Source organism: Strongylocentrotus purpuratus, unplaced genomic scaffold (assembly GCF_000002235.5).
Source record: "Strongylocentrotus purpuratus isolate Spur 01 unplaced genomic scaffold, Spur_5.0 spur5_scaffold_6, whole genome shotgun sequence".
Taxonomy (NCBI): domain Eukaryota; kingdom Metazoa; phylum Echinodermata; class Echinoidea; order Camarodonta; family Strongylocentrotidae; genus Strongylocentrotus; species Strongylocentrotus purpuratus.
This window is the reverse complement of record NW_022145612.1, coordinates 42,080,938-42,093,340: the sequence shown is the minus strand read 5'-3', so window position 1 is coordinate 42,093,340 and position 12,403 is coordinate 42,080,938. Positions and strand designations below refer to the sequence as shown.

At 37.0% G+C, this 12,403-nt stretch overlaps 2 protein-coding genes across 2 annotated transcripts in view; both read left to right on the top strand.

Annotated features, from left to right (window-relative positions):
- LOC585629 overlaps positions 1 to 3,194 on the top strand; it is a 37,078-nt gene extending 33,884 nt beyond the window's left edge. Inside the window, exons 15-16 of the mRNA XM_030972032.1 lie at positions 439 to 545; positions 1,129 to 3,194. Coding sequence (XP_030827892.1) covers positions 439 to 545; positions 1,129 to 2,246 — 1,225 coding nt within the window. The 3' untranslated portion in view covers positions 2,247 to 3,194. The remainder of the gene's footprint in view (positions 1 to 438; positions 546 to 1,128) is intronic.
- A 6,333-nt stretch (positions 3,195 to 9,527) lies between these two features.
- The window catches only part of LOC755518 (thioredoxin reductase 1, cytoplasmic), a 37,569-nt gene continuing 34,693 nt past the window's right edge, over positions 9,528 to 12,403 (top strand). The window contains exon 1 of the mRNA XM_031000453.1: positions 9,528 to 9,846. Within this exon, the coding sequence (XP_030856313.1) occupies positions 9,745 to 9,846 (102 nt within the window). The 5' untranslated portion in view covers positions 9,528 to 9,744. The remainder of the gene's footprint in view (positions 9,847 to 12,403) is intronic.

Genomic DNA, 12,403 nt, shown 5'->3' with positions numbered 1-12,403 from the left:
AGGAGGTCTTTGTATACAAGTTGTTCCTAAAGGCCCATTCCCACACGAGATGTTAAAATTACCTCATAGACATATGTTGCTGTAGAAAACGAACATAAAATGCAGTATGTATAACCAACAGAGTTTCTGAAACATTCTACAATGTGCATTGTGAACAATGCTATTCATACACCAAATGAGATAATTTTCATTAGAGATTAGACTGAAAATTGCTCAAAGAAAATAAGCTGTCCTTTAATGAGAGGTGGTCACCAAGCCAATTTCATCTTCATTATGACTGCGTCATTGACTGTATCAATGAGTGTATTGCACTCGGAACAGCAAAGCACTGTATATGCAGAGCATTTATCAGTCTAATAGTCCTACTTCCCAATCAGAATTCTTTTCTTTCAGTTATATCATAACTGATTTATTATGAATATTTATTTATTTATACAGCTATGACAGAACGAAGGCAGAAGCATATTACAGGAGAGCTCTGAAGATTCGTCAAGAGTCCCTGGGGAAGGATCATCTTCTTGTAGCAACCACTCTCTTTCATTTAGGTAAGAAGAACAGGTCTATTCAGATTCTGAGATCATTTGGTTATGTGATAAAGACTTATGAATTGTCTTGCTTTTTAAAATTATTATTTAATGGTAGGAAAAAAAATTTAGAGGGGTATCTTGACTTGAAAAATTTGTTTTAAAGGGTTTGGGTAACATTGTCTAAGATTCTAAAACAAAATCCTGGATATAGCTTATGCTGCAATGATAATTATAAACCTTTAGGCCAGTTAGGAACCCCATGAATTTTACAAGCCGATCGCCTGTCTGATTATCAAGATATTTATGATTGGAAATCAGAATTTCCAAAAACCTTTTCTTAACGGTTTTTATAACACTACAGTTTATTGGGAAAATGAGTATAGTAACACTGGTCACACAAAGACTTTTACTTTTTTGAGGCACTTCATGTTAATTTTGAGGCTAACTTTTTTTAGAGCATTAATATTACACCATATCACAGAAACTGATAACACGTAGCTATAGGGCCATGCATCTCAGATTGAACATCGTTGATTTGAAAAATCTGTTATAAGCTAAAGAGGCTGATATTGATCATTGGAATTCCTTTCTTCATTTGCAGGGAGACTACTCAGGAATGATGGGAGCTTCCAGAGCAAGAAGGAAGCCATGGAGCTGATGAGCAGAGCACTTGATATCCGCACCACCAAGTTTGGAGCTCACCACAAGCTCACCCATGCCATTCGCAACACTGTCAAGGGTCTGCGGAAGGAGCTGGATAGAGGAGACTATGACCGCGCTCCAGTCAAGCCTCCGGATAAGAGAACAAGGGATAATCCCAGGAGCAACCTCAGCTGGAGGGAGCAAGATCTGTTAAGTGCCGGAGGGAGGAGCGGTTCACCAAGCCGCAGGGGTTCCAGCTTCAGCGGGCGCAACAGCCCAAGAAGCATCGACAGGAGTCCATCCCCACGGCCAGGTAGTAGATACGGGGGAAGCGTCAGGCATGGGAGTGTGCAGTACAACACGGAAAACAAGGGAGGGAGAGGAGATGGACGAGGTATCCGGAGAGATAGAGCTCAGAGCTGTCAACATCTGAAATACAATGGAAGCTCTCGTACAGGTTCACCTCAAACTAGATCCTCAACAAACAGGAAAGCTCATTCGGCTGCATCTGGAACTCATCAGACAGACTACAGACCGTCGAGTTCATCTTCATCGTCATCCTCCTCTTCCAACAAGGAACCTACCTTGAAAGCCAAGTACCTGTACAGTGGCCACCCTGATACCAGAGATGATGGTGTGTCCTTTCAAGAGGGCCACACTGTCCTTGGGAGCAGTGAGATGGGTGATGAAACAGGTAGCAACAATGGCAGCAGAGAGAAGAGCAATCAAAGACAAGTGAATGGACGCTCTTACTCGTCTGTTAGTAGCTCTACATGGACCAGAGTGGGACCTAAGAATTCGGCCAGTGAAATGTCCAGCACCAGTCACAGACGCGACATTCCATCCGCGTACGACAGTAACATCCAAGGACCAAACAGTCACATTGTTTCACTTCTTGGAGAACCGTCGGGTCCTCGTTCAAACACGGTGGAGCCCCTGCATGATGCTGCGTGGTATCACGGGAAGGGTAGGTATCCCAAGGATCAACAAGACTTCTATCCGCCTCGAAGGCAACAGCAACGGCCAAACAGCCACAAACTACCACTGCTCAATCCTACCAGCCAGATAAGAAAATAATTATTTTCAAAATAAATTGAAAAATCAGGATTTACATGAAAATAGTAAAGCAACTTGGTGCTTTGCATTTGATTTGTGAGAGATTAAACAGATGTGATTATATCCTGCAGAGATTGTACACAATTTTGAACTTTGTCATGCCAATATTAGGTAGGCATGAAATATAGTATTTATTTTATAAGCAATTATATTGCTTCATCTAGTAAACTATTCCTAGGCACAGTATTGTTTTATCAAGACTGTAGCTGACCATCATAATTGAAAGGAAATATAAAGAAAAGACTTTGCAGGGCCCTTACCCTTTCCAGCCTCGTTATGATTTGTCTTGCCCTAATTAATTTGAAAGCCATTCCCTTTGATGCTGGAAAGTTAAACCAAAGTGTCATTCATGCATAGCATTTAAACTTTGAAATAGTATTTTGGAAAGAAGAGATGCTCCATAAGGAAACAGACAGTATGCATTTGGTGTCGGAGAAAAACAAAACAAACGTTGGGTCTGTATAACTCCCGCCAGAATTCTTCATAAATTGTTAACAATGTCAAGCAGCTGAAAAAAGTGTCTTTTGATATAATTGATAACGAGTTCTGTATTGTATTACATAAATTTATGTCTCTGTTTTGCTTTGTGACCAACAGAAAGCAATCAGTTCTCAGGAATTTATGTGAAATTTAAGTTGTCCTCGTAATCAAGGAATTTTTATATCAGAAATATGGATTTCTATGAAATATCTTTGTTTTGTGAAAGATATTTTTTATTGTAGAATTGAAATACTGGATCAAATATATGAAATTCAGGTATGAATATGTGAATATTTTATACTCTATATGATATTTTATAAGGAATCAAGCTATATACACATGTATAAGTAAAGTAAAACTGCCAAAATGCAAGATTTCTATGCACATTTTTTTACAATTTTTATAAACACTGTAAATTTGTTCACGTGATTGATGTGTGTTTTATTGAAATAGGAAAGTAAATCTAGTTTTAATATATTTAAGATGTGTGATTATATACTAACCATGGTAGTCTCTGATTAGATTATGCTGCTAAATTATACGAAGAAACAAACAAAGTGCCGAATATTACGATACAAATCAGGGCGTCTGTTACAGACATGGGTAAACTAACCACTTGCTGAAGGTAATCACGAGTTCTGACAATGAAAGGAAGAAAATTTTAAATCTCATTGCATTTTAGAATTCTGTCTTAGGGTGACTATCACCTTTACTTCATTGAGCCTTTATTGGTCATTACTGAAATCAGATATATCACTTAAAGTAGACTTTCATTGAATTCTGTTTTTATGCCTCCGCTACAAAGTAGCCAGAGGCATTATGTTTTCTGGTTGTCCGTCCGTCCGTACGTCCCGTTCTCGTGATCGCGTTATCTCAAGAACCAATTGATGGATTCTCTCTAAACTTGGATCATGTATGTATCTTGCAGAGCCAATGAACTGATTAGATTTTGGAGTCACGAGGTCGAAGGTCAAAGGTCACAGGGCTCATTATGTATTCAAAAATAGCTTGTGATCGCAATATCTCAAGAACCGATCAATGGATTCCTGCCAAACTTGGGTCATATATGTATCTAACAGAGCCAATGAACTGATTAGATTTCGGGGTCACGAGGTCGGAGGTCAAAGGTCACAGGGCTCATTATGTATTCAAAAATAGCTTGTGATCGCAATATCTCAAGAACCGATCGATGGATTCGTGCCAAACTTGGGTCATGTATGTATCTAACAGAGCCAATGGACTGATTATATTTTGGGGTCACGAGGTCGAAGGTCACAGGGCTCATTATGTCTACAAAAATAGCTCGTGATCGCGTTATCTCAAGAACCGGTCAATGGATTCCTGCCAAACTTGGGTCATGTATGTATCTAACAGAGCCAATGGACTGATTATATTTTGGGGTCACGAGGTCAAAGGTCACAGGGCTCATTATGTATGCACAAATAGCTTGTGATCGCATTATAATGAGAACCAATAGACAGATTACTATCAAACTCAAGACATGTATATATGTATCTTGGAGAGCCAATTAACTGATTAGATTTTAGGGTCATCAGGTCAAAGGTCATGGGGCTCATTATGTATGACTATAAATAGCTTGTGAATGCATTATTATTAAAACCGACAGATGGATTACAATCAAACTTGAATTTTAAAAATTGCTTCCGTTTTGGTTTGTAAAGTTGCTCTATGGCGGAGGCATCATTTTTGACTGCGCGCAGTCAAAATTCCATCTAGTTTATAAATGGAATTGTTAGTTAGAATACGGTGCGATATTGTGAATCTGCTGCGTGCTGGTTTCACAAAAATAAACGGGGAAAAAAATGTAGCTCGAAATTACATCCAAGAGTTACACGTCCAGGCATTTGGGGGTATTGGCAATGGCGAGAATTGCATGTCTCTGTATGCTTTACAGAGCAGAATACAGAAAGGACATCGTCTGCTCATGGACTGGTAGGTCCATGTCTGCTTAAGCTAGTCTCTTGAGTGACGTCACAAATCTCTGCAGTGTTCGGTAGAGCTATTCAAGTGCGAAAGTGGGGCAGCAGTTCACCATTTTGACATTGATGAAAATTGTTTCTTTGAATGTTTCCAAGTGGGAAATTTTGACAATCTTGTTCGGTCTTAATTTCCTGTTTGCAATGCAACAAATTAAATCAATATTCAAAATCATTAAAAGTCCACTTTAAATGATACCACTTTTAGTAGTCTGCAATATTTGTTGTTATTTTGGCAAATCTTGTTAGAATTGATGAGAATAATTTCATTTTCAAAGTCATTGAATTTAACAATCACTAATATTAGATTTATATGTGTGACTATGAATTCAATACCTCATGATAGAAAACCAAGAGAACTACTATAATGGCATAGTTGAAATGTATTAATTTATTGAGTTACCATAAATAGGGTAATCACATTTGCCGGTAAGAAACTGAAAACCAATTATGCCAGTCATAAAAGTTGTTTCAATATCCATCTAGCTAAAAAGTGAACATGGTTTTATTTAATTTATTAATAGTTTTTGGATCTAGAAAGCTATCTCTCAAAATGTGTACTGATTATTTTTTGGGCTCTTCCACGTCCTCCGTCTTTCTGAAATTATATGTTTATTGTATGTTCAAATTGTTTGTATTGTGAGACAATGCCTGACATCTGGCGAATATATTGTACGTCATTATCTTGTGTTTGACAATCCAATCGTAATATAGCTGTTTCTCTTTGCAATCCTGTGGCTTTCATCGTGGACTGCATATGAATTATATGATATCTATGGTACAAATATCACTTATGAATTTCTCACATCAAAAAATAAGATATTGTTTCGGTCAATTTTTACATTTGTATACTTCTTCAGAACTGAACCACCCTACTTGCATGCCTAATTTCTGCTGCCTATTGATAAATTTTGTTTACATTTGATATCCTACAAATGTTACTTATCCTGTGTATTTTAATGTATCAGGAATATACTGTAGATTTCTGTGTATGAAATGTATGTCTTTATATCGTACCCCACTACCCTTAGTGACTATGTCATGCACTGTTGAAACCAGTGACCTTTTTTATGACACATTCAAATTTGCCAAGTCATATATTTTACAGCCTCATGATCATTCCAGAATTCCAGGGGCAAGGATTTGAAACTCTAACAATATTAGATTTATTATAATTCACTGTCACATATCTTGTCCGTGTGTGTGGGAGAGAGAGAGAGAGAAAGAGAAATATTTTCAGAGAGAGTTCCATTAAAAGATTAAAAGCATAGAGTCGGATGCTTTCTGCATAACTAATTAAATTATGAGCGGGGGATTTGTTAATCTCCTAACCTCTTAACATTGACCTTCATAATCAAATCTCACCTCTACCCTAAAAACCATAGCACCCCTTTCATCCTTCCCAATGTTATTATTTTGTATTGCCATGGTTACATGAGATATAGACAGATTACCTGAGCTCAAGGTCAAGGCAAAATGGACCTGTCATTCAATTACGATCTATTATTAAAGTCTGCTTCCCACTAAGATACCCAATCAAATTAATGTATTATTGTGTAACATCGAACTGATATATTCATGGCAGGAATATGACTAGGGGGAAATAAAATACAAGATATATGCTTTTAGATGTGTACAAATTAGATTTGTGTTATCTGATTTTTCATGTAGGTGCCTTTAATTGGAATGAAAAGGTCCACCTGCATAGTTTTGGAAGTCACACGACCTTTTGGGAGATTGCATTCCAAAATGTATTAATTGTGTAGCATATGGCATGACAATTCAGAAAAACACTATTTATGTGAAAGATACTTAGCAGTTTTGCTATTACAGTTCATATTTTAAAAGAGAGAGAATGAAGCCATCATGGGACTTGAAATGAGTAGAAACTATAAAATCAATGGAATAATAAAGATTTTAGAAGAATTAGAGAAGCAGGTAGAAAAAAGTTATGAAAAGTTTATCACTAATGATAATGGTAAATCTCTCATTGGCAATTTTAATATTTCCCCATTATTTGATCATCATTCTCTGATGACAGAATATGTTTTGTTCTCCATAATTCTAACATTTTGGGTAAATATTCTTGACATGTCTTCCGATTTAAAATGCAGATTTTTTTTTTTTTAAAGAACTGCTTTTAGTATTTTGGGCATACGGTAGATTTGAATTAAAAAAAGCAAATTTTCCATGTATAACATTTCGCATATATACATGAATAAGTCTCCAATAGAAGATTCCCATATATCTCTCTTGACATTTTGTGTAGTGTTTCTGAAACTTTCACTTATCTTCTTCTCACGTCTTCCTTCTTCCATTAATAGAAAAAGATTTTTTTTAATAAGAGAAGAAATCAATTTCAGCTTACATTCAACGTATTTAAATTTCAATCACCCATTTAAAGGTTCTGATATTGGAGATATGATGACTGAATCTAAGCTCCTTAATTAAACATTTCCAGTAAGTTTCATTATGTGTATATAGTTCAAGCATAAGGTCACTTATTAGTGAGTTAATAATGATTATTCTAGTGATATTCTAGTAATTATTCTAGTGATAATGATTTCCAAGGGAAATTTAAATGGCTACTGTTTTATGTTTTATGCAGCCCAGCTTTTATTTTTTCTAAAGATTCAAAATTTTATATTTTTAACATCAAAGTGCCTCTCGTTCATCCTAAAAATGTGTGTATCACGGCAAGCTGAAGTTGGGAGTCAAGTTTTTTGAGCTTGATATGCGTGTTTACAGCCAGTACCGTCATTATACTCCGTGTAATCCTTTAAACAAAATATGCCATTTGATCAGCAACCAGCCATAATGCTATATTCTGAATTGTAACATAAACATATCTCTCCTGTTTTTTTCATTACTGAGAAACATGTATACAAATTATTCTTGTAATGTTATATTTGTTGATCAAAGAAACAGAAAGTTCTCTCTTTTGAGCTGAAAACTATACAAGTTAGGTATAATGCCTTACATTTTATCATTACATTTCATATTCAGTGCCTTATTATGCCTGATCTTCATGTCTCCAAGACCAATTAAGTTACAAAAAAAATATATTCTGCCTTCAGATATAAACATTATGATGAATCTAGAATATGATATTTATATACAGGCAGCTGTCAAGTTAGAAACATTATATATAGTTCATTTCTCTCCTGTTTTTGTCATTACTTAATTGAGAATATGTGTACATGTATGCCTGTATATATTTGTTGATCAAAGAAACAGAAAGTTCTCTATTTTGAGCTGAAAACTATACAAGTAACGTAAAATATGCTTTACATTTGATCACTAAATTTTATATTCCCGCATACCGGAGTGTTGGCTCAGTCAGTAGAGCGTCCGCCTCACAACCGGGAGGTCGTGGGTTCGAACCCCGGCCGCGTCATACCAAAAGACGTTAAAAGATGGGAGTTGTTGCTACCTTGTTTGGCATTCAAAAATAAGGTATAGAGCAACATCGATCTGGCGCTGCTCAGTGGCTGCCGGGCTCACGATCAATTGGGCAAAAAAAAATTCTGTTTCGGTTTAATAAAATTTGGAGTGGACTATTAGGCTATTATTATTATTATTATTATTATTATGCCTTATTATGCCTATATCCAGTCATGTCTCCAAGACCAATTAAGTTACAAAAAAAAAAGATATTCTACCTTCAGATATAAATATATCATGATGGAACTCGAATATGATATTTATATATATATGCAGGCTGTTTAGTTAACAATATCACTTGACCAGTTGTGATTAAAAAAATAAAATAAAAATATGTGTTAGATTATAGCTGTTAGCAATAGAAATGTATTGTGCAATACATGTATTGCATTCTTGTATGTGCCTTATAACTATTTTGTGAACCAAATTTGTAAACTGTTCTTCAATTTTGTAATTTTTGTCCATTCTAGCTCTATCTGCCGTTTTTCTGACAAATAAACAAAATATTATACAAATTGTCATCATAGATCATTCTTTATTTTTTTATTTGTGTCCGGATTTTTATTTTGTTATCATAGGCCAGGGTAAATTTAAATGTCATTTGATTAATCTAGAAAAGAACAAGTTGCTAATGACCCAGCCTATAGCTCCGATCGCCAAGAAAGTAATGACTGTATAATTCTTTGCCAATGATTCATTCTTTTTGACTGCATTTAATTATGTCAGGCCTACTTTCACAAGCACCTTTTGATATAGGAGCTCGATTTATCCATGGAGTTGCTAACTCCAAGTTTATCTCAGTTATATTGTGTATACCTGTAGGTGAAGAAAAAACGTATTTGACAAACTTGTTTACCAATAGATATATACCCCATCAAATTGGTTGTTCTTTCTCAGGGAAATTTATTTTAACCAGGGAAGCACTGGCCCGGGGGGTTTGTTTGTTGTAAACTGTCTCCTTTTCTTCGAGTATAGATGCGTGTCATTATTGTACATTTTAGGAGTAGATTTTCTGAGTCTGAAACAAAATTGAGACATGTTTGAGTCACCTGTCCAGCTTTCCAGCAATTATATTATACATACGATCGACCGTTCGAATTTTCGGGCGAATGGCATCCCATGTTTCGGACCATTTCGAGCTTTCATGGGAAATGGCTAAGGAGAGCCTCTGCTAGGTTCTTTGAAACTTGTAATCAATCTATTCGACGAGCGCGCCCTTTTTTGCACGTGCAGCTAGCCCATGTGTTACACAACATGTAGTTTGAATCGTAGGCTCGCGCTAGCGCGCGCTCGATCCCAGCATATGCGCCTAGTACTAGTAGCCTACATAATCATGATAATATCATTGCCGCTCATATCGACCGACTCGGAGTCGCACCGTACTCGTCTAGTAGATCTATTTAGATCATGTAAAAATTCACACTTGTTCATATTTTAAAAACAAAGATTCAAGTTGATTACGCAATCGGATGCCGTTTCGCAGTGTAGATTAATAGGATATCAGAAACATCGACAAATTGGGTTGCCAAACAGGAAAAATGGCGCCTGCCGCCCCAACATCGCGGGCTGTTGTGATGGATCATATTCAATCCAACGATGTGATGATCTTCAGCAAGACATATTGCCCATTCTGTAAAAAGGTTTGTGAATAGAAGTCTAGACCCTAGTCTAAATATTTTTGCTATGTTTCTGTCTTTTTACATGAACATGCATGTCATTAACCTGTTTAGTAGATCGTCAACATGGTCAATATAAGAGAAAGAGATTAGGCCTAGATTCTAGGTCTATCAATCTACATTTTGTAAGTTGTTCAGTTATCATTTATTTTGTAGGCCTAGACTTAGCCCTAGGCTAGGAGTAGGAGTCTTTTCCCCACTTGACTTGTTTCAAATTAGCTTAGGCCCTAGGGCCTACATGTGGATGGAGTCTATCCCCAACATGACTGGCTACGCACCCGCGTCTAGAGAAAGCGGCGAAAGGGTGTCTTTTTCAGCTATACGACGGCGTCGATGTTTTCCATAAAATTAAAAAGGGATGTTTTTCAGGCACCGATTGGACAAAATTCTAGTCTAGGGTCTAGACTACTAATACTTTTTCAATTTCAGATTCACAAATCACAGGTTAGGCGGAGCTTGTTCAGAAACCTATCCAAAATTTGACCTGTAACTCTGCCGTGGAGATACCATATCCAAAATGAAATAAATATTATTTAGCCTAGGGCCTAAATGTCCAAAGATCATGAGTTAAAATTTGTTAGACTAGACCTATGTTTATTTCCTGTTTCGTGTCAATTTTCTTGTTATTTTTGGAGTATTTTACGGTTAAACGTTGATATTAGTATACACTTTTTCACAGGTTTCACGGCAAAGCGCTGCACAATACAAGTGCATACCGGTGGTGGGTTGCGGGCGCGCGCCTGTGTGAAGTTATCTACCGTAATGTCTCAGATCCACATGAATAGTCAATACACACATAACGATAACACACAAATGCACGCACTGAAGACGATGTGGCTGTAAGCAAGTTTGCCAGTAGACTCACGATTTGAATTTTCAAGTTGAACAAATGGTATTTTACTGCTATTAAAGGTAGTACTAAAGAGTATTAATGACTGCTTTGAGAGAAATAGTTGTTATAATACGCTCTGGAAGGTTAGAATTATGCTATTGCCTGAGGTGTGCCGAGGGCAATAGCCCAATTGTAACCTTCCCGAGAGCGTATAAAAACAATTATAAAATGGCTCTAGTATTTTAAGCATCGTGATTGGTCAATACGCGTCACATGACATTGAAAAAAATTTGATGCAAGCACGATTTTGCAGAAATGAGTGCAGAAAAAGCGCAGTAAAAAGTTATATTGCGTACGCGTGACCATGGAGATCCAGTGCGCGCGCGTACGTGTAGTACGCGCTCCCTCGAGTTGCATTGCAATTATTGTAGGCTACGCGTAGCTAATATTGTACGCTCCACCATGATCCCCAGCGCAACGTACGCGTAGCTAGCTCTAGCTAGCTAGCTAGAGCGGCCAGCGGGGTATTATTAAAAAGCAAATTTTTATTTTACTTTTCCCTTGGATTTAGGCCTGTTTTGACTTTTGGATTTTATAATGAAGCCAGGAATTTCAGCTGTCTGATGTAGACTCGTCTCTAGACCCACTGTATGGATTTTATTTTTAATCAAGCCAAGGCAATGAATCCCATTGACTTTTTGGTAAGCCTGCAAGGTCTTAGTCTAATTAGAAGTAGAACCAACATAACTCTAGATCTAGATCGAACTCTCGTAGACTCTATAACTTATTAGATCTAAAGTTTCGTTTTTGCTATTTGTGTCGCTATTTTATAAAACAAATAACGCACTTGACCCTGTTGTGCAAAACGTAAATGCAGTAAACGCTCGGTTTCTTCAGCTGGTTCGCACTGTCAACTCGCCGCAAGCGGCTCGTTGCACAGAGCGGCACCAATCTAAAGAAACCTCGCGTGTACTGCATTCACCGCTATTGCACTCTGGGACGTGCGTTATTTGTATACTATTTCTCGAATATTAAAGCAGTCATTAATACTTTTATATGCCAAAAAAAAAAGAGTCAACCTATGACACCACCTTGGCCTTTCTCTCGTTTATCTGCACGGTTGTTTTTTATGAGTGTAGGCTATCATTGAGAGTAGACTAGATCTAGATTCTAGTCTAAGCAAGATATTTTTACAATTTTTTTTTTTGTTTTTGTTTTTTTTTTGGGGGGGGGGGGCGGCCCTGTGGGGAATATAGAAAAAAAAACTGCGCTTTCATATGACACCTCACTTAATATTGAGTATCACCTTCAGGATCACGAGCAATATTAGTTTGAATCTCTGGTAATTAAAACATCAACCAATTTAGCAGGAGTACGCAATGGCCAATGCATAGGGATGTGTGCAATCTCTACAGGAAGGATTTTAGCACTACTAGACCTAGACATCTACTAGAATCTAGGCCTACTAGACTCTAGATCTATTTTGAGAAAAAAATTATGGAGAGTTTCACGTACCCTTTTTGGTGTTCTTGCTGTCAGCAAGTCTTGCAATTGATCATCAAGAAGTTGAAATCTTGGGAGAGTTTCTTCAGCCATTTTTGCCTTGTTTGATCGAGTTTGATCGAGATTAAAATTACCGACCAATTCTTCGCACACGTACGGTATCCTCGATTGCTCAAACCAGTTTTT